The following is a 27,530-nucleotide window of genomic DNA, read 5'->3' as shown; positions in this document are numbered from 1 at the left end:
AACTAAATGGTCTCTAAGATCCCTCCTGGCTCTACGGGTCTATGATCTTCTGATCTGCATGGCAGCAATAAGGGAAGTTACATCTACAGAAACTGGAAACCTTGGAAAGTTGGATAATTCTCCTCACACAGACCCATTTGCCAAAAAAAAAAAAAAAAAAAGGCAGGTCTCTCACTGCAGGATCCCCTTTGCTATCCCTCATATTAATGATATTATTCCTTTACTATCCCATTATTATTCAAATACACAAGCTGGAGGAGGACATACGGCAGCCATGTTCTTTTTACAATAATTATATCAGTTCATCCACCTGCCTTTACTATTTTAAATCATACAATTATAGATTCAGAACTTGAAAGATCATGCAGTCCAACCAAGCACATTTTACAAACAAGGAAACTGAGGCCCAGAGAGGTGAAGCTAAAATTGGAATCCAGGATGCTGTCTCCAAAAGCACCACCATTTTTACTAGTGTATCTTTGTACCTCTCTAAATAGGGCTTTGGGAATTGGGGCAGAGTTATCTCGTTCTAAGCTTGGCCAGTTCCTTCAAAGTTTTCAGAGGTTCCTGGGAGGTATCAGATCACAGCTTGAGATGGTTTCATGGGAACCAATAAATTTTTTTTTTTTAACTCTAGTGAGTTTGTCAGCCAGAAAAGCCATCGTGTGAATGATAGGGCCTTCTGTTGCTATAGTAACACAATCCTTCCTCTTGTTTCCCCCTTCCCCCTTAGCAGCTAGAGAGTAAGAAGGCAGAGTATACGTGTGTGTGTGTGTGTGTGTGTGTGTGTGTGTGGTGGAGTTTCAAAGGTAGATTGGACCTCTTCTGGTCTAAAACACGGATTTGTTGAGGAGAGCAAATGTTTCAAAACCGAGATTTCTATTGATAATGATTGACTATTCCTAAAAGGAAAGAGGCTAAGACTCCCTAAGACTCGGAGGGAGGTCTGAGTCTGTTTCCAAAGATCACTAGGGAACCTTACACTAACTCCTGGACCAATCTCTGACTAATTAGGTATTAGGATGGTTTGGGGTGGGGTGGGTTTGAAATGTTAGGTCTGAGGAGCTGGTCCAATGGCACAGTGGTAGGATCACTGGTCCTTTCAAGGAAGAACCCTTGAACAGGACTCAGGAACTCCTAGGTTGGGCACCTTGATCAGTATTTTCTATCATTTCTTATTCCAAACTGCACCCGAGGAATTCTACTTTTACTGTCAGCATAACTTTAAAAGAGGTCCACAATAGCAGAAAGGGCTGCTGCAGGGACTGACCTTGTAGGTCGTCAGCCATCGCATGGAAGTATCAATTTAGATGTGGTAGGGACCTTGAAGACCATCTAGTCTAACTCCCTTCATTTTACAGATGAGGAAATTAAATCTTAGAGAGGTTAGGAGATTTGCCTAAGGCCAAACAGGAAGTTCAGTAAAAGAGCCAGCATTGCTTTCTATGCTGATTCGAAATGCAGCACTTTCTTCTACCACACTGATTTGCTGCCTTCTGCTAGGGACCGAGCTCTACTTTATTGCCTGCTGGAGGGAGGGATGGTAGGGAAGGGAGGATTCTACCACAATCTGTCTCTTCCTTAGCCCCTTCCACTGATGGTTACTTCCAGATTCCAGGAAAGTACCCTATGGCCAGATATTCTTAGCTCCCTCTTTGAGTTTTTCCTGGGGATTCAGAAGAACCATGGGTGAATTCTGAGTGACTCTAACTTAGGTCCTGGTTTAAGCTTGGACACTATTTCCCTGATACGTGCTGCCTTCCTCTCACTTCCTTTTTTTTTTTTTTTTAAATTCCTTTCAAAACAAATTACTGGGTATCTCACCTAGGGCAGCCATTTGTTTGTGTGATCCAGAAAATGTTAGAGTAGGATTTTAAAGTTCGGAGATATTTGTAGTTCTCTCTCCTGGCTTCATTTAGAGCAGGGGTTCTTAACATTTTGGGGTCATTACAAATGAAACCAATTAAAATGAAAATAAAGCCATAGGGTTGGAGTTTTTTCCATCTCCATTCACAGACTCCTTAGAATTTATCCAAAAGCCCAGGTTAAGAATCTCTGATTTAGAGCATAATAGCCAATGTCTGACGTAGTAAATACAAAGATACTTGCTGTTTCATAGAGAAAATTAGAAGTTAGTTAACTTCTCCAGAAGTTAACTTTGCTACAAGGATTTTTTTTTGTTCTTTTATTCTACCATGATTTGTAGGTGAGAAGTAATTTAATTCTGAAGACCTATATGCCCCCTTTGGAAAACCTGAGCAAAGCATTCATTTGTAATCTCATATATATGATTTTATACATTTTAAAACATTATTTTGAGAAGGGGTCCATAGGCCATACCAGAATTCTACAGGGTCCATTAAATTAAAAGGCATGTAATTCCATTTGCCTTTGTTTGCCTCTCTGTTCCCTATTAGTTGACCTTCTACTCCTTCTATTTTAGGAGCAGCCTTTGAACTTTGAACTTTGCAACCAATGGCAAAAAAGACCATAGGATCAAAGATCTAGAGCTAGGAAGAACCTCACTGAGTATGCTGATTGCATAGCCTGTGTTTGGGAAGCCACCAAATAGCAGCATCTTCACCAACAATAGCCAATAAAAGCCAGGATAGAGGGCGGGAGTAAATCTGTATCCTCAAGAGACCAAACAAGCAAATGGTATTTATTTAGCCCTTACTATGTGCTTAACATTGTAATAGGCAGCCTGGGGGATATATGCAAGTAGACATGTCCCCTGTGCTTTATGTATTTATATTCCAATTGGCTCCCCATTGACTGCCAAATAAAGTATAAACTCCTGATTGGCACTTAGGGCCTTTTACAATTTCCCTCCCACCTACCTTTCCAGCCTTATCATATTAATCTCCTTCACACACTCTATTCCAGCTGTAACCCCCCAATTTCAAAAGCCTTTCTTATAGAGGTTATTGCTACTGTAGCTTTAATAGCCAATTGGAAAATTTAGGACTTCTTGGTTGGGCTAGCTGGAAGTTTTTGAGAAACTGAGAAAGAAGAGTCATTAGATTTAAAAAAGAAAACTATAGAGAAGACAGTAAATAAATATTCCATTCTTGGGAGACCTATTTTAATTTATTTTATGAAGAAATATAAAGATAATTTTATAATGAATGAATGTGGAGAGAAGCTAATTAGAGAGATGGCTTAAGAGAGGTGAAGAGGCTGTTTTCTTGTTGAGACTGGAGAAAAGTTAGAGGAGGCAATGAGAAACATGGAAAAATCTACTTTCTAGATGGAACTTGTTTAACTTTTATGTTGTGAACTTCGTGAAGAGAATCCTTAAGAAGATGCTTTTGGAGGAGGGTATATGTTGAATAAACTGAATAGTGGAACTGGGTTTCAGAAGGAGAAGTTATCTACACTATCGATGGCTATTGGTGACCCCACCGGTGATCTATCTCTATTGTAGATATTGGGCTAAGGATAGGACTAGATCTATGATTTCACTGGTGTAGGTAACTCTCAGGTGAGGAAATGATCTCATCTAGTACAGGTCAGCAACCTCTCTAAAGTTAATAAACTTTATTAACTTCAAAATATTTTTAGTAGTTATTTTTTTCTTTGTTTTATTACTGATTCCATTGTTAATAAGTGGTGTAGCCATTAATATTACGTCAATCCTAAGAGATTAGGAGTTTTGACATACATAAAGATATGAACAACTACTTATGGGAAAAGAGGTTTCTTCAGTTTATTAGATAAGCAATAATATTTAATATTAATATTAAATAAATACTAAATTGGGGGGTGAGGACTCCAAACTAATTAATGAAGAATTTTAAACATATCCCCTGGATGGAATTTTAAACATAGCCTCAGGATGTTGAGCTTAAATGTGGGAATGAGGCAAAAAGTAGGCTGGTGATGATCTAGAAATGTTGTAGACCCCAGATCACTTCGCTACACTGGAAGATTTCCATTTCTTGGATTTGCTCACCTGATCATCCCTTTCTGGAATGTTCTTTCTAGATGTTCCCAATCCCAACCTGTTAGAGACTCTCCTCACTTTATTCAAAGCTCAACTCAGATATCAATTTCCCCATGAAGCCTTTCCTGACTCTTTCCAGTGAGAATGATCTCTCCCCTCATTTTCCTCCTGAATCCTTTATTGGATAAATAACCTCTCTCTCTTTTATTCCCAACTCCTGGAATTATTTTTTTTTTGGTTGTATGTGGGAGGGGTTGGAGGGTCCAGACCTGGAAAATACACATCTACTTTTCATTTTTTAAATAACAGCTAATCTTTATACAGTGCTTTAAGTTTGCAAACCATTTTTACATATGGGAAGATGTTTTGTACTTTTTATTCATGATCCCTGTTTGTTTGGCTCTGTGTAGTCAGGAAAAACCTCTTATTAAATTTCAGTCTTCTTTAGTTCTCCCTCACTGGTCCCCTCTCAGCCTGTCTCCTCCATGGCAGGGAACCGGACTCATTTTTCTATTGGCCATAGGGACAGATACTCCCCAGGAAACAATCTGTTGATGGGATTGGTCACTTCTGTGGCCCTCCATGGCTTACCTTGTCAGCCAGTAGCTTCCGAATCTTGCTAGCCTGAAGACGGAACTGAAGGAGCTGGGTCTCCAGGGCAAGGCAGCGCTTCTGCCAGTTCACACATGTCCCATTCTCCACCTCAGTCTCTGACATGGTGAATGATCCACTCCTATCTTCTATAATGGGAACCCTGGAAACCAGGACACAGAGAAGAAAATGAGGGTATAGCCAGTTTGACCTAGAGACCTAGACAAAGAAAAAGTGGGGAGAGAAGAGAAGAGGGGAATGGAAAAAAGTCTGTAAGGCTTATACAATCATTCTCAGCCCCAGCTCCCATTATAACAGCTAACTATCATCCAAGAAAGAAAAACTCAGTCAGTCCACAAGCAATTATTAAGCACCTACTCTGGGCAAAGTGCTGGGGATAAAAAAAGACAAAAACCCCAAGTCCCTACTGTCAAGGAGGTCACATTCTAATAGAGAAGACAACATGCAAATAACCTTATGGCAGTTTTTATGGAAAGCAATCTCACAGGGAAGGCACTGGAGTTAAGGGGGGAGGGAGAGATGGGAAGGCCTCCTTCAGAAAAGTTAAAACAGTGGAAAACATGACTGACTTAAGAACTCTGATTAATGGTAACTTCAGAGGACTGACAGTGAAGGATGTCTGTCAGCAGATAGGTGGTAGGCTATGGCTACTGAGTAAGGCATACATTTTCAGACACGGTCAATGTATTGATTTGTTTTCCTTTAGTTGCATCAATTTGATATAAGGGAGGATTCGATTGAAAGAGGTGGGGGTAGAAAGTCATTGGAAAGGGGTTGTGGTCTAAAAACATCCAATAAAATTTGAAAAAAAAAAAAACGAACTAAAACTTAAATGTGACAGAATTTCAGCAAAATTATAGATTTGGGGGCAGCTAGGTGGCGCAGTGGATAGAGCACCGGCCCTGGAGTCAGGAGGACCTGAGTTCAAATCCGGCCTCAGACACTTAACACTTACTAGCTGTGTGACCCTAGGCAAGTCACTTAACCCCAATTGCCTCACCAAAAAAAAAAAAAAACCCAAAACAAAAAAAATGCAAAAAAAAAATTAATTTCCTTTTTTTTAAATGATAGATTTTTGGATGGAGAGTCAGATGAAAGGAAGATGTGGCCTCTTTCCTCCAATGAAAGATTCTTACTCATTCCCATGGGCTATCAACTGTCATCATCCTATTTCCAAAACCAGATTCTGCTCTTCTCCCCAAGACAAAGAAACAGGGTGAAGAGTGGCTAGATATTCCAATGCAGAGTCTGGAAAGAGTATCATTGCTAATAAGTCAATTAGCAGGATAAAGCACCAGCCCTCAATTCGGGAGGACCCAAGTTCAAATCTGGCCTCAGATACTTGACACTTACTAGCTGTGTGACCTTAGACAAGTCAGTTAACCCTCATTGCCCTACCAAAAAATAAACCAAAAAAAAAAAAAACCAACCCACAAAACCCCCAAATCCATTAGCAACTCTGAATCTGTTAAGAGCTCACAATTCTATGTTTTAAGGTTTACAAAGCACTTTCCGTTACTTCTGGGATTTATCTAAATTTCTCTGGGTCAGAGGAATATGGGGGTAAGCTATAATAATAACAATAACAACAACAATAATAACGATAATATTTTTATAGTGCTTTGAGGTTTTTGGAACCCTTTACATATGCTAACTCATGTGATGCAACAACCTTGGGAGAGAAGTGCTTTTATTAGCCCCATTTTGTTGTTGAGGAAATGGAAATTAAATAATTTGCTTATGGTCACACAGCTTATGGTCACATTAGTACGGGAGACAGGATTTGAACTCTGCTCTTCCTGACTCCAAGTCTCAGGCTCTGTCCTTCTCAGAAAAGCCTGGGTTGAGGTGAGAGAATGGGGAAGAGTATTAGCACACACGAGAGGAGCATTAAGAAGTAAATAAGGATGGGGCACCTAGGTAGTACAATGGATAAAGCACCGGCCCTGGATTCAGAAGGACCTGAGTTCAAATCCGGTTTCAGACACTTGACACTTACTAGCTGTGTGACCTTGGGCAAGTCACTTAACCCTCATTGCCCCCCCCCCCAAAAGAAGTAAACAAAGATGCACAGGGGTTGGAGGATAGACAAGCACCTGAGGTTCCATCCATCATGCAGACTTGAGGATCTCTCCTCTTGTCAATAGCCACTTGACTTCAGGAAAACCAGCTCCCATGTTTCCTGCTGCTCAGGTGGTACCGTGTTAGGTTAGTGAGTTTCTAAGGGTTTGGTTATGAGTCCATCACCAATTTTACAACAGACTGCAGAAACACCTTTTTCTTTCTTTGGCCTCTGCTTATTCACTTGGGGAATAATTTTGATTTTGCAGTCAAAGGCAAGTGAGCTCTTCTACATGGTGCTTTTGAATGACATTATAGAAAAAGTCTTGGTACTATTCATAGGATCATAGAGGGATCTTAGAAGTCACCTCGTCCAACCTGGAGACAGTTGGATGGAACCTATGACTCGAAATTTAGTGATCCTTCCACTGCACTAAACTGTTTCTAAGAACCTGCAATACAAATGGCTTGGGTTTGTTGTTGGGTGTTATTTTGCTCTGTTTGGACTATGACTATAGTATAGAGAACTCCTGGTGTTGAAACTCCTTTTACTAATGCAGATCAGTATCTGCTTTGCGACTTTTCTTCTTAGAATTGTGTGGGGCACTAAAAGGTTAATTTGCTGGCCTAGTACCACACAAAATCTTCTTTGTGACTTTCCTTTGCTGGGGCACCAAAGCTCAACATCACAGAAGTTCCTGAGTGTCAGAGGAGATTTGAACCCACTGTTCCCGACTAGAGAAGGGGGGTGGGAGTGTCGGGCAGTTCTCTTACAATTGTTATTATAGTTATTAAACTGCTGGCATCTGGTGCCTGATCCTTCAGGCTTTGTTCTCCAAGAGAATGCTAGAGGAATGATCACAGTGCAGCAAAGCCACTTGCATCATCCCCAAACAATCTCAACATTGTGACTTCATAGCATTCTCTACCTTGAAGGACTGGAACTGGCTGGGACCAACTGGAATGGGCAGGATGACAAGAGACACAAACAAAACATCACTTTCTCTGAACTGAAATCAGAGCTGAGGAGACAAAACAGAATCTTTCAGGGAATCCAGCTCCAAGACAAAACTTCATTGATGTTTTTCTTCCCCTTTTGTTTGCTTAGTTTCCCTTACATACAGACAAAGTGATAGAATCTTAGAGGTCATTTATTTCAAAACTCCAAACATTTTACTGAAGCCCAGGGAGTTGCAGTGACTTTTCTGAAGTTAGACAGCTAGTGAGTATAAGAAACAGGATCTAGAACCCTGGATTCCTGACTCTTTTTTGGGGGGGTGGGGTGGGGCAGGGCAATGAGGGTTAAGAGACTTACCCAGGGTCACACAGCTAGTAAATGTCAAGTGTCTGAGGTCAGATTTGAACTCAGGTCCTCCTGAATCCAGGGCCGGTGCTTTATGCACTGTGCCACCCAGCTGCCCTAGATTCCTGACTCTTAACCCAGCATACAGTGCTAAAGAATGACCTCTAAAAGTATCCAGGCCAAAACAAGAAGGGTAATTTGGGGGGGGTGGGGATCTATATTTTTTCAAAAGCTTACATATCTTGAATTACTCTTCATCACTTGTCAGCTTCGATTTCTTTTTCTTTTTTTTTAAATGTTTTTTTATTTTATTTTTGAGGCAATTGGGGTTAAGTGACTTGCCCAGGGTCACACAGCTAGTTAAGTGTTAAGTGTCTGAGGCTGGATTTGAACTCAGGTCCTCCTGAATCCAGGACCGGTGCTCTATCAGCTTTGATTTCTAAATTTCAAGAGCATGGTGAAGTGGACACAAAACCATTAAAATGCTTGACAACTAAATTCCTGAGCATGCTCTCTTTCTGTCTAGGCAAGACATTTGGACATATACCCAGACATCATAGGGTGCTTTCCTCTACCAAAAGTCTTCATGACATCTTTGTTCTGCCCTAGATTCAGTAGTCCAGTTAATCCTTCTGCTTAGAGGAGCACTAGAGACTGTTCCTGAGGGGGCCAAGGCTTGCCTAGGCATGTGGTGTGAATTAAAGGTTTTTGAAACAGATTAGGCGTCTAGCTGCCTGTTACTGGATCCCTGAGGCTCTTCCAACAGAAGCAGGTGGGATGGATGAATAACAGCTATGAAGTCGGGGGTCTAGGAAGTCACTGTAAAGTTCAGCTTCACCAAAAAAGTCACCTTGCACTAACACCACAGCAGAGACTTATTTGCAGGAACCAGTTGACAAGCAATGCTTTTCATTTTTTATTTTTTATTTTTAGTGAGGCAATTGGGGTTAAGTGACTTGCCCAGGGTCACACGGCTAGTAAGTGTTAAGTGTCTGAGGCCGGATTTGAACTCAGGTCCTCCTGAATCCAGGGCCGGTGCTCTATCCACTGCGCCACCTAGCTGCCCCAATGTTTTTCATTTTTCATTTTTTTTTTTTTGGTGAGGCAATTGGGGTTAAGTGACTTGCCCAGGGTCACACAGCTAGTAAGTGTCAAGTGTCTGAGGCCAGACCTGAACTCAGGCCCTCCTGACTCCAGGGCCGGTGCTCCATCCACTATGCTACCTAGCTGCCCCTATGCTTTTCATTTTTAATGATGCTTTTAGCTCTATTTGATATTCTTAAATTTAAAATGTAAAGGGTATGTGAAGAAATGCTTCAAGTCCCTTCCTTCTCCAAATCCTGTGATCTTGTTTAATCCACATGCCACCTTGATGATGTAGGCAAAGCAGGCATTGTTGTTCCCAGATGAGGAATCCAAGACCCAGAGAATAGACAGTTGCCTGAAGTCACATTGTTAGGCAAGTGGCAGAACTGGGGCTTAGAATGGAGGTCTCTAGATGGTCTCGAATTTTGTTCTTTCCATTAAAACATTTTGTTGCTCCAACAATGGAAAGCCATACTACAATATTTGAAGGCTACCGGCTACCATGATTCCCCTATAGTACACTGAACTAAAACCAAAAATACCTGCAATTTCTTTTTTTTCCAATTTAATATTCCTCCCAATTACATGTAAAAACAACGTCAACATTCCTCTTTTAAAATTTTTGAATTACCTGCTGTTTCCAAAGAGACTTTTCTGACAAGTGCCTCAAAGCACTTTTTAATTTTTTTTTTTTTTAGTGAGGCAATTGGGGTTAGACTTGCACTAGTAAGTGTTAAGTGTCTGAGGATGGATTTGAACTCAGGTACTCCTGACTTAAATTTTCTCCTTTGTTTCCTCATCCTAACTAGCCTATAAATTCCCTTCCAGCTCTAAATCCATCAATCAGAGGGTCCAGATAATGTTCCACCTGCTGCAAACTATAGCTGCTCTCCCACCTGGACAGAAACAAAGAAAAAAAAAGAACCAGTGATCTTATGAAGTGTAAAATTTGCATTCTGGCCTCAGACGCTTTCTAGCTATGTGACCCTGGGCAAATCACTTCACTTTACCTCAGTTTCCTCATCTGTAAAATGGGGATAATAATAGTACCCATCTCCCAGAATTGTTGTGAGGATCAAATGACATAATTGTAAATTGCTTAGCACAGTGTTATATAGCATATAGTGTTATATAAATGTTAGCTGATAGTCCAGCAAGAAAACAAACACATAGTAGCAGAGTCTAAAAGATAAAGACACAGAGGAAAGGGAAATATGTTTGTTCTTGGGGAAAATACTATAAGTGTCCTGTTTCCACAAAGGAATTAAGGCTGTGTCTCTGAGACTGATGATTCTTGGAGGGGAAGAAGGGCACACCCAAATCTGCTACAGTCAGAGGATAATAGAATTAGAGCTGGAATAATAGTAATAATAGTATTATAATAATAACTAGCATTTACATAGCACTTTAAGATTTGCAAAGCACTTTATGGATGTAAACTCATTTGATCTTCACCAAAACCTGGTGGAGTAGGTGCTAATATCTCCATTTAACAGATGAAGAAATAGAGGCAGAGAAAGGTTTAAACCACTTGCCTAGAGTCACACAGCTAAGTGTATGAGGCAGAATTTGGATTCAAGTCCTTCCTGACTCTAGGTTCCCTGCTGAAGCTATTGAACATCCAATTTGTTAAGAAAGAAGGACTTTAGAGTCCACCTAGTCCGATGCTCTCAATGGTTTTGTTGTTGTTGTTGTTGTTTTGGTAGATGAGGAAACTGAGGCTTAAAGAGTTTAAGTGACTTGTCCCAAATCACACAGAGAATAAAGGGCAAAGGCTGAATTTGAACCCAAAACCTCTCATTCCAAATCCAGCACCATGCTTGCATGGTATTATTCTTCCTCATTAGAAGAAAATCAGGGAGCAGCTAGGTGATGCAATGGATAAAGCATTGGCCATGGATTCAGGAGGAGCTGAGTTCAAATCCAGCCTCAGACACTTGAGATGTACTAGCTGTGTGACCCTGGGCAAGTCATTTAACCCTCACTGCCCCACAAAATAAAAAAAACAAAAGAAAGGAAGGAAGAAAGAAAAAAATTAGTCAGCAGGTGCCCCTCTTAATTCTATTGCCTTCTCTCTGTTAATTATTTTCTGTTTATCTTGTCTATGGTTTGCTTTGTATATATTTGTTTGCATGTTGTCTTCTCCATTAGACTGTAAGCTCCTTGAGGGCAGGGACTGCCTTTTGTTTCTTTTTGTATCCCCAGTGCTTAGCTCCGTGCCTGGCACATAGTAGGTGCTTAATCAATGTTGATTGATTGCTTGATTGGGGTTGGAGTGCTTTTTTGGCAATAATTCAACTGAATCAGAATTCACACTGAGAAAACAGAACCAAATCCTCCACCAAAACCGACATCTTCTAACTCTCCGTATTGGAGAGAAGTCACCACAAACTCTCCAAAACAAGGCTAGAGGAGCAGACTAGAAACACGAATCTATCCTGCATACGGTTTTACTCGGAATTTTGTTTATTTTGTTTGTTTTTGCAGGGCAATGAGGGTTAAGTGACTTGCCCAGGGTCACACAGCTAGTAAGTGTCAAGTGTCTGAGGCTAGATTTGAAGTCAGGTCCTCCTGAATCCAAGGCCGGTGCTTTATCCACTGCGCCACCTAGCTGCCCCCTACTGTGGAATTTTGTAGGACCGAGAGATGCCTGATCAGAGGAAAACTGGGCCAGAAGCTGCCTTTGATTGTCTCATGAAACCCACCTGCTGAGTACGTGAGACTTTTGTGAGCACCTGAAAAGCGAAGTAACTGGAGAGCTGAGGCTGGGGGAGGGGGTCTACTCCGCTGGAATGCTGGCCCCCAAAGGGTCCCTTACTATTCTTTACTGGGGATAACTTGGATCAAACCTGAATCTCCCCCTCCCTCCCTCCCCCCCACCCCCCGCCCCATCAGGTTCCCGAATCACCCTATTATCCACCTGTTTTTCTATATGCTTTGCTAAAAAGTTACACTTCGGTTGGTTCCTGTTTTCTTGGTTTCTTGGGAGAAACGCAGAAGGAACGTGTTTCCAACCTAGGATTGTGTGGGTGAGGGGGTGGGAGAGTGGTAATTGGGAGAGAAGGCATAAGCCGGGGGAAACTACGGCTACGTAGAAGTCTTCAGCCCCGGGGCGCTCTTTTCTCCCAGAAGTGGGATAGAGGGAATTCCAAAGTCAAGTTTCTTCCTTGAAAGACTTGTCCATGTACTTTCCCCTTACCCCAATCCATTGGGGACTCCACTTTCGGAAGGCCCAAGGGGGAGGAGCCAGATTCCAGGTGGAAGACACCTGCTCGGCTATCATATCACCCTGCCTTGCTAAAGGGGTGTACATCCCTTCCGCTGCTCGGTCGGTAGTGCACTACCCACACCGGCGAACCACTCGCCTGCACTGATTCTCCCCTGCCCCCCGAAGTTAAGAAGGAGGTGGATGGGCGAGCTTACTGGCTCTCTCCCTCGGGAAGCTTACCGGCTCAAGAGAGGCGCACAGAGTAAAGACTCAGCCTTGGAGCTAGGCGGCCGCTGACCTTGTGCCGGGCTTGTCGCGCTCAGGAACTGTATGCACCCTCTCCTACTTCTGCTCTTTCTCCAGCCAGTGGAGGGGTGGGAACCCCCCAAGTGGAATGAAATGGCAGGGAGAGTGTTACCCCAGAACTAAGTTCACAAACGGCAAGAAGTGTATTTTTTCTCCATTCAACACTTTCCCATCCTGTCTCCTCCTCCTCTCCCTCAGCCTCTCTTGCTCTCTTGCTCCCTCTCTCCTCTTCTCCCCCTTCCCATTCCTTAAAGCGAGAGCTCTTGGCTCAAATATCAGAGCCAACCCTCCAAAAGAAGCAACAGGAAGTGATCTCAGCAAGGACCAGCCTTTTAACTCTTTGTACCTCTAGGCATGTGGGGGACGGGGACCGGGATGGGGACGAGGTAGGAGGCACGACCAGGGCTAACAGGACAGTGGGTGGATGACTCCTTCGTTGGAACTCGGGAGATAATGTAGGGAGGTACTACCTCGAGCTACATGGCATCCTGAAGAGTCCTAGGAACTTTCTTTGCTCTTTGGCTCATTTGTTATCCGCGGAGGATGGGAGGCAGGGTTAGCCCGCCTTGGGAAGCAACTTAACATTTATCTGGTGTTCTATCTATAGGGTGGTTACCTTCGGTCAGGGAGAGAGGGAGTAGCAGTATCTTGGTGTCTCTGGAAACTCAACCTTCTAGACTGACTTCTAGAGGAATAAAGAATTTAGAACCAGAAAGGACCTTAAAGATAATCTAATCTATTATGTTTTTATAAAAATTAACCATGTACTAATAATTAAATAATTAATTCATCATTGAACAAAACCAATAACTTAAATAATAACTATCATTATTATGGTAATAATTTAATGCCCCAGTGGATAGAGATCCTGCCTCTGAGTCGGGAAGACCTAGTTTCAAGTTCAAACTCTGACACATTCTGGCTTTTCCATAGTGGGCAAATTACTTGATCTCTTGGTGTCTGAGGCAATTTTCTAATTGTAGAACAGCTGCCAACCAGGTTCCAAAAGTCCAGTTTTTTAAAAATCACATATAGGATCAGGGAGAAACATATGTGAGAATTATATCATATATATATATATGCACACACATATAATCCCTATAATTATATCTATAGGGATTTCACTTATTTCATAAGCTGGAAACTTCTGGGGACTCCAAGGAAATATGTGGTATAGCTCTGAAGGGCTTGTACTTTGAGATGATGAAAAAAAAACCTTATTGGCCACTAAGCAGGAAATGCTGCTGAATCAGTAGACCTTTAAAAGGGAGTGACCCACCCTCTGCCACTTTTTTCTCTTCCCATGTGCAGATCATATTAAGATACTTTGAGCCTATCCCTGGGAGAGTGAGGGAGAATCGTAGGGGCAAGAGGGAAGAGGACTAGTGCCCTTCCCACATCTCAGGAGAAATGGTGATCTTTGAGTATATCACAGGTAAAACACACATCTGAGCTTAGGGGAACTAGACCATGGGCCTCCACCCAGCTGCCTTTAAAAATTTTTTTTTTTTTAGTATAGGTGACCAAACATCGATCCTTAATTTGGACATGCCTAGTTTTGGAAGAAACCTTAAGAGTTTGAGAAGTTAGAGATCCTGGGTCAGATTATGAAGATTATGAAGGACAAGACAAGCTATTAGAATTAATGGGGGAGGGCAGCTAGGTGGTGCAGTGGATAAAGCACCTGCCTTGGATTCAGGAGTTCAAATCTGGCCTCAGACACTTGACACTTACCAGCTGTGTGACCCTGGGCAAGTCACTTAACCCTCAATGCCCTGCAAAAAAAAAAAAAAAAGAATTAATGGAAAACTGGGTTACTTGGTTGGAGCTCAGTGGCAATTCTTCCTGGTAGAGCATGACTTCCAAAAGGGGGAGGAGCTCATCAACTGGAGGGAATTGTTTAGAAAGTGCAGAAATGAGGGAAATGTAAAAATGCCTATTCAGTAACTCTGCAAACTACTTCATATTCTGATGTTTAAGTTTCAACCTTCTAAGAGGATATAATAGTTATATATAATAGTTATAAGTTAATGTAATCTATAAGTAGCCTGTTATAAGTCTCTGTCAATGTACAATTGCGAATCTTTTTATTTAGCATTTCTTTTGTGTAGAGGAAATATAGTTGCCCCCTACCTGATTCACATCATTTGCCCCTTTCTATTTTATATTTCAATATAATATTTTACATTATTATAATTATTGTTTATATTATCTTATATTTATGTTTTATAGATGAGCCAAACCTGTTTTAAGTGTTTTCCATGGTGCTCCAGGGGATGGCCAAGAGTGTGGGAAAAGTAAACTAACCCTTCTCATTAGAAACAAGGCTCACTTCAGACTAAAACAAGTGCATAGGTTCAGAGATGAGAAATTCCCATTAATAATAGTAGCTAGCATTCATATAGTACTTAGTATTATATGCCAGGCTTCCCAAAGTGAGGCTTTACAAATGATATCTCATTTGATACTCACAACAACTCTGGGAGGTAAGTGCTATTATTATCCCAATTTTACCCCATTTTACAGATGAGAAACCCGAGGCAAACAGAGGTTCAGTGACTTGCCTAGGGTCACACAGCTAGTAAGTGGTTGAAATTGGATTTGAACTCTCCACTGCATCACCTAGCTGTCTTATTAATGAAGAGGGAGAAGGTGTAGCCCCCCTCCTCCCAACTCCTGGGGCCAGTAGCAAGTAGCTTTTTTTTTTTACATACAAATGGGACAACCAGGATTCAGAGAAGTGAAATAATTTCCCCAAGGTCACACAGAGCCAGGATTGAAACCAGTGTGCTTTGGTTTCCTAGCTCCACTTTGCAGATGTCACAGGATGATAACCTCGGGGCTAGAAGAAAACTCAGAGGGTCTCTGGTTCAATTCCCCCATTTTACTGATGAGAAAAGCTTTAAGCCTTGACCACCATCATGGTCCTCTGATTGTAGATCCCTCATTCATTCTTTTTTTGGGGGGGGGTAAGGCAATTGGGGTTAAGTGACTTACCTAAGGTCACACAGCTAGTTGTGTCAAGTGTCTGAGGCCAAATTTGAACTCAGGTCCTCCTGAATCCAGGGCTGGTGCTCTATCCACTGGGCCACCTAGCTGCCCCATCATTCATTCTTCAACACTACCTAACACCAAGCAGCCACAGGGAGTCGTTGGTTCATGCAACAAAGGAAGGCTTTCTCAGTCTCCATAATTGTTGGATTCCCCTTTTGCTCAAATTCTAGGTTTACTTCTTTATATACTTGAGAAGAATCTAAGTTCCTTGAGGGCAAGGAGAGTTTTTCATTGTTGTCTTTGTAGACCCTATATATGCCTTCTGAATACCAGGTACTTAATAAGTACTTGTTTAACTGAATTGACTTTATTAAACACCTAAAATTTGAGAGACCCTATATATGTCTTATGAATAACAGGTACTTAATAAGTACTTGTTTAATTGAATTGACTTTATTAAGCATCTAAAATTTGAGAGACACTAGACAATATATATGGCTCAGGTAGTTTGTGGCTCCTTTTGTTTACCCAGCACAGTTTTAACATACTGATATCCCCACAGGTAGCATAATATTGTGGATAATGTTTTTGACATAGTATTAGAAAGATCAGGCTTCAAATCCTGCCTCAGATACTTCCTATACATGTGATCCTGGGCAAGGCATTTCATCTCTTTGGGCCTCAGTTTCTTTATAAGTAAAATGAGGGATTTGGACTTATCTCTACAGTCTCTTCTAGCCCTGTCTCTATCATCCATTATTTGTTCTTGTTCAGTGTGACAGTCCTGTCTGACTCTTCATTTGGGGTTTTCTTGGTAACAATACTTGAATGGTTTGCTATTTCCTTCTCCAGTTCATTTTACAGATGAGGAGACTGAGGCAAACAGGGTTAAGTGACTTGCTCAGGGTCACACAGCTACTTAGTGTCTAAGGCCAGATTTCAATTCCCAGTACTTTATCCACTGGGCCACCTAGCTTCCCTCACTGTACTTATTCTGGATACAACCTGGTAAAGAGTTTGGTCCCAAACTTAGCTAGCTGGTCCAAAGTTAACCAAGTTCATTGTCAGCCCCATACTTTAAAACTTTTCACCTTGACAGAATCTTCCAGAGCCTGTGTCCCACTAGCTTATTCTTCAAGAACTCAAGGTCCCAATAATTCCACTCCTGGGCATATATCCCAAGGAGTCAAAAGAGAGAATCGAAGTTCTAATATGTATCAAAGTACTCATAGTAGTAAGAGTTATAGGGAGGGGCAGCTAGGTGGCGCAGTGGATAAAGCACCAGCCCTGGATTCAAGAGGACCTGAGTTCAAATGTGGCCTCAGACACGTGACACTTACTAGCTGTGTGACCCTGGGCAAGTCACTTAACCCTCATTCCCCTGCAGAAACAAAACAAACAAAAAAAGAGTTAGAGGGAGATAGATTTTGGCTCTGTGGAAGGAAAAATCTAACAATTAGAGCTGTTCAAAAAGTGAAATCAAAATGTCAGCTCTAGAAGACACCTTAAGAGATCTAATCCTATCCTCTCTTTTATCTTTCTATCTATCTATCTATCTATCTATCTATCTATCTATCTATCTATCTATCTATCTATCTATCTATTCATTCATTTGTTTATTGATTCATTCATTCATTTATTTAATTATTTATCTACTTATTTATCTATTCATTAATTAATTCACTCATTTATTTACCTATCCTCTCTTTTTTACAGATGAGGAAATGGAGGCTCAGAGAAGGTGTGGAGTTCTTAATCTAAGTACAGTGTTCTTATCCTATAGCATGCTGTCTTGCAATACAAACATCCCCATTTTATAGTTGAAGAAACTGAAATTCAGAGAAATAAAGTGATTTGACCAGCCGTAGGCAGAGAGAAGGGTGCAACACACAGCTAGTAAAGCTCAGATCTTGGATTTGAACCCGCAATTTCTGACTCCGAGAAAGTGGTGCTCTTTCCTCTGTAACATATTTTCTTCTTATGAACTGTTTTGGATAGGAGTGAATTTCTTATTGTCAGAGGTCTTCAGGCAGATGCTTATCAGGGATGTTGTGGGCAAAATACAGCCTACTAATAACATTTAGATCATATAACTGCTGAAACTTTTTCATCTTGAAGATTTTCTATATTGCGCAAAAGAGAGAACTCCAATATAACTGAGAAGCAGAAGGGTGCCTAGATGTTGGGACAAAAGCAGGGTTAGATGAGCATCCCTTTTGCCAGCCGCTTCCCTCACCCGGTACCTTCTTACCTCCCTGTAAAAACTCATGCTTTTTGTCAGAATACAGATTTTTTAGGCAGCTCCCAGAAGCATTGTTCACCTTAATGGAAAAAAAAAATCCATGTTGCTCCCCTACTCCCACACACCCTCTTCCCTTCCTGTGGCGTCTTTTAAAGGAGTGAACTCTACAGACAAGTCTTGATTAGAAAAACAGAGAAGAATAGGTTCTTCCCCAGAGTAGAGGGAGTGACTCTTAGAGACCCGGACAGGCCGTTTCTCGACAGGTTAGTGTTAATCATTCTTTCCAGTGGCTGGGGTAATTAATAACCTAGCCATAGGAAACTTGGAGAGTGGGTCAGAAATGGGAATGTTTGAGAGCAGAGCCATCCCATTTCAGTGCTAGGGGTTATTACAGCAAATCGTCTAGGCCAGAGCCTAACCCCTCTGCCCTACCCCATCTACTCAACCCTGGCAGCCTTTCAAAGGTCCCTATCCCTTATCTGGTTCTCTATGTGTTTCCCACCTTTCCTCCCCCCATTCTTACAAAGTTGCTCTGCTCCCATGAAGCATGACTGTGGGGACATTCCTCAGCCACTGAACTTTCCAGAAAGCCCCGGAAGGAAGGAAACTCTGTGCACTCCTCTGGTCTCTGAGGATTTAACCCTTGTGGTGCTGGGATTTCTCCATTTTCCTGACTGCTTTCTCTCTTTGGAGCACCTTCAGTTCACCTACAGGCTACATGACCCCGGGCATAATTTCTCAGGGCCCCAAAAGACTACAGGTTGCAAAGAAGGTGCTTTTCTGTGTGGATAGAGAGAGTTTCCACATCAGAAGTTTCTTCCCTCAATGAAATCACAGATCTAGAAAAAAAAATTAACCATCCGGTTTTGAGATTGAGGGGAATCATTTCATGCTATGACCTAGGGTCAGGGTGAAAGGTGATGGGGATGGATATAGAAGTTCATGGTGAAATATAACCTGTGAGGAAGCCCTTAAAATGTTCTAGCCCTTGATCCCCTGAGTTTCACTGGATAAGCTAATTCCCTGCTTTATGCCTCAGTTTGTCCTTCTGTCAAACTGTCATGTTGATTTGTGCTCTGGAATCATATTGGCAGTCTGTGTGGTTACTGGGGGTTGAGAATAGAGAAGTGATGTGGATTACAGTGGAGCAGAGTAAGAAACAAAGAGAAACTTTAGGACTCAAATGTTGGGTTGTGCTTGGGACAAAGAAGACAACTCAAGATTGCTACTTCAAAAAAAAAAAAGCCCCAGATGTGTGTGTTTCATTTCACTCCCAAATCTCTCATCATTTTCTCCATGGTTTTTCCAACCCTTGCTCCCACACCCTTTCCTTCACCTACCTAAACCCTGGAACCATGTTCTGGGAGGAACAGTGCAGAGGCTTAGTTGGATCTACTTAGGTCCCAAACCTCATCATGTTTGGCTTATTCGCTTGTGCAAGCATGCATTTCATGTGATGAATATTTATTGAATAACTACCTCCTGCTTAAGATCTGTGGGATACACAAAATGAATGATACCTTGGTCCCTGATAGAAAGAAGCTAAAGAATAACAACTTCCACCTGGGTAGTGATTTAAGGTTTATAAAATGAGAGCAAATGTGATAATGTACGTAGAGTGCTTTGTAAACCTTAAAGTGCTCTATTTGTTGAGTCATTTTTTCAGTCACCTCTGACTCTCTCTAACCCCAATTGTGGTTTTCTTTTTTCTTTTTTTTTGGCAAGGCAATTGGGGTTAAGTGACGTGCCCAAGGTCATACCTAGTAAGTGTCAAGTATCTGAGGCTGGATTTGAATTCAGGTCCTCCCGACTTCAGGGATGGTGCTCTATCCACTGCTCCATTTCGCTGCCCCCATTTACTGTATTGTGGGGTTTTTTTTTTTGTTTGTTTTTTTAAGCAAAAATACTGGAATGGTTTGCCATTTTCTTTTCCAGTTCTTTTTTTTTCTTTTTTGGTGAGGGAATTGGGGTTAAGTGATTTGCCCAGGGTCACACAGCTAGTTAAGTGTCAAGTGTTTGAGGTTGAATTTGAACTCAGGTCCTCTTGACTCCAGGGCCAGTGCTCTATCCACTGTGCCACCTAGCTGCCCCTTCCAGTTCATTTTACAGATAAGGAAACTGAGGCAAACAGGGTTTTAGCAGCTATAGATGCTATTAATAGGATTTTCAAATTATTATTATTATGGCAGCTAGGTGGTACAGTAGCTAGAATATGGGACTTGGAGTCAGGAAAACCTGAGTTTGAATCCTGCCTCAGATACTTTTCACTAGTTGTGTAACCCTGTGAAAATCATTTAACCTCTATGTGCTTTAGGTTTCCACATCTGTAAAATAGGGTTGATAAGAGCACCTACCCCACAGGATTGTTGTGATGATCAAATGAGTTAACATGTGTAAAGTGCTTTGCAAACCTTAAAGCACTTACAAATGTTAGTTGTTATGATAACTGTTGTTATGTTTTTATAATTGTTGTTTACAATTCTTGCTGTTGTTATTGTTTTTTGTTTTGTTTTGTGGGGCAATGAGGGTTAAGTGACTTGCCCAGGGTCACACAGCTAGTAAGTGTCAAGTGTCTGAGGCCAGTTTTGAACTCAGGTCTTCCTGAATCCAGGGCTGGTGCTTTATTCACTGTGCCACCTAGCTGCGCAACCCGGGCCCCCCCCTGTTATTCTTAATGACTCTGTGAGAGAGTTAGACCCCCATTTTCAGGTGAGGGAAATGAAGGTCACACAAACTAGTAACTAAGTGTTTTGCACTAGGATTCCAAAGAGGCAGTTGGCACCAGAATCTCAGGATGGACGGGAAGTGGGAAGAGTGAATAGAAATACCCATTCTGGTATGGTAGAGAGAGGTTCATAGTATGGGATTGGGAGCTAAAGCAAGGAAAGACTTGAAACCAAAGTATGAATTAGGAATTAATGGGGGAAAGGAGGGAGGGAAATAGGACACACTAAGAATTTAGTAATAAAACTTTTCCAGATGAAGGGAAAAGTAGACTGGAATAGGAGGAGGAGGGCCCAGGAGAGGAGGGCTATAGGGAGAAGGGAGTATCAGCTGGTATGCTACATATCATCTCACATACCACAGTGCTCTTTCAGATAGCAACAGCTCCAGAGAACACAGGAAAGAATTGATGTAATTGTAACATATATCACAACAAATGCATCTGTCCAGCACAGCTGGTGTTGGGTCAGGGGCAAGAGGAGGTCAAGCAGAGGAGGAGCTTAGTGGGACAAGGAGAAGGGGGAATTCATGTGGGGGTGGGTAGGAAGGAATGGTGGAAAACCAGGGACTAGGGGTTGCTCTAATAAGTCACTGAACTGGAGCTCCCTAAGGAGGTACCAATCAAATGAAGTAGAGGTCCACAATTAACTAGTAGGTGATCACTGAGTAGTTCTTTTAGGAGAAAACTCCTAAAAGAGGGGGCCTTGGAATGGAAAAGTAAAATTGTGCCCCCATCCCCAGTGGGATGCTGGAGCACTTAGTTGGTACCTGCTATGGCTCCCAATGCTCCAAGACATGTGTGGCTGGATCCTGCCTCACTGTGTAGTGAACTAAGGCTCCATCCATATCCTGCCTCTGTTCTGACAAGCTAGGGGCTTGGGTCTGGATTCAGGTCCCTGCTTGCTGCAGCTCATCTTGACTTGTGATGCCACCCTACTCTTAGGGTTGGCTGGCTTTAGGTACATTTACAAAGGCCCTGCAACTGCCCATGTGGCCACTGGGTATAAAGAGTCTGGGGTTCAAAATGGTAAATATTGGAGGGGCTGTGAGAAGATATACTAATACACTGTTGGTAGAGGTGTAAATTGTTTCAACTGTTCTAAAAACCAATGTGGAACTATAGTCCTATACTAGAAAAGTCACTAATTGTGCATACTAGCCAAATGTCAATGACAGGGGAAAAGGTCTCATGTACAAAAAAATATTTATAACTTAATTTTTTTGTAGTAGCAAAAAAAAAATGTAAACAAAGTTGGTGCCCATCAGTTAATGAATGACTGAGCAAACTTGTGTGAATTGATGCAAAACTAATGGAACCAAGAGAACAATTTATCCAATGAACACAATCATGTAAAGGAAAAGAACATTGAAAGACAGCAGAACTCTGATCAAGGCAGTGAAAAATCTTGACCAGAGGATTTTTGATGAGCTACAGCTCCAATCTTTTAGCAGGAAGATGGTGGACTCTAATTACAGAGCAAAGTGTAAGTTATCAGACATTAAATCAATCAACATTTTTTTTGGTAGGGCAATGGGGGTTAAGTGACTTGCCCAGGGTCACACAGCTAGTAAGTGTCAAGTGTCTGAGACCAGATTTGATCTCAGGTCCTCCTGAATCTAAGGCTAGTGCTTTATCCACTGCGCCACCTAGCTGCCCCCAATCAATCAACATTTAAAGATTAAATAAAATATTTTCAAACTATATATTTAAAATTTCAAATTTAAAAAATATTAAAAAATTATGCATTATGACCAAGTTGAATTAGTGCAAGTTTGCTTCAATATTAGGAAAATTATAAACTTAATAGACCACATTGAATAATGAAAAATGAAAAATAACATGATTATATCAATAAGTGAAGAATAATTTTGGATAAAATATAATACCCCTTCATATTAAAACCATTAAAACACATTGGAATAAATGACCTATTTTTTATGTCATAAATAATATCTATTTTAAATCAAGGGAATGCCCATCAATTGAGGAATGACTAAACAAGCTGTGGTATATGATATTATTGTACTATAAGAAATGACAAGAAGCATGATTTCAGAAAGGCCTGGAAAGACTTGTATGAACTGATGTATAGTGAAGTGAACAGAACCAAGAAAACACTTTGCACAGACAACAATGTTGTTTGATGAAGAATTGTGAATAACAGCTATTCTCAACAATACAATGATCCAAGGCAATCCCAAAGGACTATTGATGAAACATACTATCTGCCTCCAAAGAAAGAACTGATATTGATTAAACCTGACTGAAGCATGCTATTTTTCACTTTCTTTTACTTTTTCTTTTATTCAAGTTTCCTTATACAAAATGACTAATATGGTAATGTTTTACATAATTGTACGTGTATAACCCATATTGCTTACTGCCTCAGGGAAGGGGGAGGGGAGAGAGAGAAGGAGGGATAAAAATTGGAACTCAAAACTTTAAATGAAAATGTTTATTACTTAAAAAATAATATCCATTTTAAACTAAGAGCTAACATCTGTAATGAAGAACACTAGAGTGATTTCCCCTCAAAAAAATCAGGGATAAAGCAAGGATGCTCATTGTTATCACTATTATTTGACATATTTCTAGAAATGCTAGATATAGTAATTAGACAAGAAAAGGAAAGTAAGGGAATAAGCATAGGTAAAGAGGAAACAAAATTATTATTTTTTGCAGGGGACATAAATGACTTAAATAATGAGATATCAGTTGTTTGTAGTTGAGTCCTACCAACATAGTAAAAATTACAATGTTACCTAATTCAATACATATACATATATATCTATAATACCATATCAATTATACTTCTTTCTTTTCTTTTCTTTTTTTTGGTGAGGCAATTGGGGTTAAGTGACTTGCCCAGGGTCACACAGCTAGTAAGTGTCAAATGTCTGAGACCAGATTTGAACTCAGGTCCTCCTGAATCCAGGGCCGGTGCTCTATCCACTTCGCCACCTAGCTGCCCCCATCAATTATATTTCCAAAGAAAATCCAAAGACTCTAACTACTGTTGTAAGGCTTCTCTGATAAAAAAAAAATGCTGGGGAATAGGGAAGGCAGTGTGACAGAAATTAGTTTTAGACCAACATCTCACACTGTATTACAAGGTAAGTTCCAAATGGACATATGATGTAAAGCATCATATTATTGACAAATCAGAAGAGTAGGAAAGAAAATACTTTTAGAACTACATATAGGGGAAGGATTCATAACCAAACAAGGGAAGGAGAGGATTATCATAGGTAATAAAATGGACATTTTTGATTACATAGAATTAAAAAGTTTTTACAGAAAAAAAATCATTGCTGTTATAATTACAAGAGAAACAGTCAATTGGGGAAACCACCTTTACAGAAAATTTCACTGATATTCAAGATATATGGGGAATTGATACAACTATATAAGAATAAAAGGCTCTTCTGAAAAGAAGAAAATCAGGCTATCAATAATCACACAAGACAGTGTTCCAAATCACTAATAAAAAAAGAAAAGCAAATTAAAACAGCTCTGAAGTTCTACTTCCTACCTATCAAATTGTCAGACAACAAAAAAGGAAAATGACAATTGTTGGGGCTGAAAGTTGGGGAAAGAGGTTTTTGTTTTTGTTTTTAGAATTTTTCTCAGTTCTTAAAGAAGTGGGTACATTCAGTAATCAGCCCAAGTCTTCTCTTTGAGATGCCTATAGAGATCTGCCTCTATCCTTCCCTTCTGTTCTGTAAATCGGCCCTCCTTTGAATTTCTGCTTTCACATCTTTTCACATCCCAGTTCAGCTAATTAAGGCCTGGCTGGAGCTGAGTACAACTGTTTCCCTATTGCTGCTGCTCAGCTCTAGAAGTCCTCATTCCTTCCTTTTAGCCTGTCTCATGAAGGAAAGAGAATGGAATACGCATTTACATAGCACTTATTGTGTGCCAGGCACTGTGCAAATGTTTTTCATCTGATCCTTACAATAACTCTGCAAGGTAGATGGTCTTATTATCTCCATTTTAAAATTGAGGAAACTGAGGCAAAGAGATTAAGTTACTTGCCCAGGGTCACATAGGTACTAAGTATATGAGGTCAAATTTGAATTCAGGTCTTCCTGACTCCAGGTTGAGTGTTTTATCCATTGCACTATCCAGCTCCCCCAAAGACTGTGTGTACATCTTCATATAGGTGTATATATAATGTTATATATCTCAATTACATATTAATTATATTTCTATTAATATTTTATTTTAAAATATTACACTGTACATTACATATTTAAGGTATATCTTATTCATACTGATCATAGGTTCAAGCAATTTTTAAAATTTACTGATTACTCCTTGACAAAGGATGAAGAGTTCCCCTCAACACTGCCTTTTTGTCAGCTACAACCGAGAAGAGTTTGCGTGACACTTCCTAGTGGTCCAATAAAGGAACTACACAGACCAGACCCTGAAGGATGTTTGTTTAATCCGCAAAAGTGACCTAAAAGACCTATGATTTTTACCTGGACATATTGCTATCTTTTTCTGCTAATTGCAATCCACTGGATACTCTTGCAAGCAACTCTTTTCTAATTATAAGTTTCAAGGTATTTTAATGGCAAAAAACTGTAGCAAGGATAGTCTTTTCCTCATGGAGTCCAGGAATAGAATAGTCTAATAGTGCTAGATGGCACAGTGGATAGAGCACTGACCCTGAAGTTTGGAGGACCTGAGTTCAAATGTCACCTCATACACACACTAGTTGTGTGACCCTGGGCAATTGCCTTAAACATCTGAAGCCATGTCCAGTGGTCCTGATATATATCTTGCCACTGGACTCAGATGACTCTGGAGGAGAGAGTGAGGTTGGTGACCTTGCACAGCCCTCTTTTACTTAAAATCCAATTTAGCACAAGTCATGACATCACTCCAATGTCATGGTCCTCTTCAAGAATGAAGGACAAACAACAACTACTTAAGGAAGTCTACCCATAATAGGGTACTGGAGTTGAAATTTATAACACCACTGTACATTATGCAGAATGTCCTCCACTTTTCTTTCACTGGTTCTGATTTGAACTCCTTTGGGTCCAAAATGTCTATATTGAGCTTCCCAGAGTCCATCTGGAATGCTGAATAAATCTGGTCTTCTACACTTCAGTGAATCTTGGGAATTTGGCGTTAACTAAGAAAATTGAATTGCAATAAGATTCAACATGCTGCATAGCCTTCACTGCCCAAACCATCTCAATATTAGGGTCATTGCCATAGCCTTCTGCTGGGAAGGAGAGCATATGAACTTCAGACACCAGCCCCCGAGGATGACAGCTGCCCCAGATTCTCCGCTGCCATCACCACCACGTCTGGGCATGTCTTTTAAGAACTCCCAGCCATAACTCTGACTTTCGGTTAAAAAATTATTACAGTCTCAAATTGCTCTCAGAACTGAAATAGAATCTTTGTCCCTCTGACAAATCCCAGGATGTCAGGCAATTCTCAAACCCCTATTATACCTACCTTTCCTCTTTATTTTTATCTTTTACATTATTATCTCTATCTTCCTTTACCACACCAAAATATTTAAAACAGCCCCCCCCCCCAACAACAAATAAGCAGAGAGAAGCAGAACAATCTACAAATTGACACAGTGGATAGAGTGCCAAGCCTGGAGTCAGGAATACTCATCTATATTGTTGTTATTCAGTTGTGTCCGACTCTGTGTGACCCCATTTGGGGTTTTCTGGGTAAAGGTACTGGAGTGGTTTGCCATTTGCTTCTCCAGCTCATTTTATAGATGAGGAAACTGAGGCAAACAGGGTTAAGTGACTTGCCCAGGGTAAAACAGCTAGTAAGTGTTAAGTGTCTGAGGCCAGACTTGAACTCACAAAGATGAGTTTTTCTGACTCCAGATTCTGTGCTGTGTCTCTTGCTCCACCCAGCTGCCTGTGTAGAAGACTGGTGGTAGACAAAGTCCTCTATAGGAGCAAGAACAAATGAAGGTAGATAAGCTGCCCCACCAACCCTGCCTAGCTTGCCTTAGATATGCATCTAGAGAGGAGTAGAATGCTCTCTGCCTCTCAGGTCTCCCTTACTGTAAGGGCAGTTCTTTGCCTTGCAATAGGAATGACTTGAAGTTAGAGGGGTCTGGGGTTCTTGAGTCATAGGATTGACTATGAGTGAGGAGTGGCACTGACTTTTTATGTGACCTCCTGAAACTCCTACTCTCACTCTTCCTTAGGACTTTGCACATTTGCAAAATGGAAGTAGAACCTTCATTGTTGTCATCAACCCTGAAATAGGATTTTTTAGTCTTGTAATCAGAAGGCTACTATAATTCAAATATGAGCGCGGGGTCAAAATCCACCTTTTAGCCTGATACATTACTTAGGTGAGAACACAATCAATAAATTAAAAGAAATTAGACTAAATATGAAAAGTCTTTGAGAGTCATTTGATGAAGTGGAATGATGTCAGACAAGTGGTCTGTCCCAATTGGCCGTGGCATATTTTTCTGTTCTCTGGATCCTCTATAAAAGTTAGCTGAAATGGAAACTTTTCCAGAAATTGGAGCTTGTGGCTTTCCAGAACATCTCTGAGCAGGAACCACCTAAGAAGAAGATGACAGGTCTTGGCTTTGTTTCCTCCCCTCCCTCTTTTCCCCCCTCCCTCTTTTGACTACAGAAGGACCTTGCTAGTTTTGAAGGGTCTGGAGTATGTCAGACCCCCTTATCTTCCTATTGGTGTACTAACACTGTGTCTCCAGGAAGCAGAAGCTTTCATGCTAATGAAAAATGAAAATAGCAGCTTTCATTTATGTCCTAAATGGCATTTAGCTGGTGGAAATGTCCAAATCATTGGGAACCAAAGACAGAATTCACAGTTCTACATGGAACCCAACAAACAGAACTTCACGAGTACCCTAAAAATGGGAGAAAATGACTTCTAGTAACCAAAGACTATGAGTTACCCCCTCAGCCACATGTGTTTTTTCAGTTTATACCCATTATCCCTCGGGCTAGTATGTACGATGGCACACAGATTTTAGGGAATGGATGTTTTGTATTATTGTACAACCTTAGTAAATAT

At 40.8% G+C, this 27,530-nt stretch overlaps 1 protein-coding gene across 4 annotated transcripts in view; it reads right to left on the bottom strand.

Moving 5' to 3' along the window:
• The window catches only part of PLEKHH1 (pleckstrin homology, MyTH4 and FERM domain containing H1), a 115,798-nt gene that overhangs the window by 67,377 nt on the left and 20,891 nt on the right, over window positions 1-27,530 (bottom strand). For 2 of the 4 annotated variants that reach the window (XR_006354990.1, XM_043988367.1), the window contains exons 1-2: window positions 12,457-12,751; window positions 4,538-4,700 (exon numbers count right to left, since the gene is read on the bottom strand). Coding sequence is in view for 3 of the 4 variants with exons in the window: in XM_043988367.1 (XP_043844302.1) it covers window positions 4,538-4,663 (126 nt within the window). In the remaining variant the exon portion in view is untranslated. Of the gene's footprint in view, window positions 1-4,537; window positions 4,757-12,456; window positions 12,752-27,530 lie in introns of those variants that run through there. The other 2 variants (XM_043988368.1, XM_043988369.1) reach the window with 2 other exon arrangements.

The sequence above is a fragment of the Dromiciops gliroides genome, chromosome 2 (genome assembly GCF_019393635.1).
Source record: "Dromiciops gliroides isolate mDroGli1 chromosome 2, mDroGli1.pri, whole genome shotgun sequence".
NCBI classification, from domain to species: domain Eukaryota; kingdom Metazoa; phylum Chordata; class Mammalia; order Microbiotheria; family Microbiotheriidae; genus Dromiciops; species Dromiciops gliroides.
This window is presented reverse-complemented; position numbering and strand designations above follow the sequence as displayed.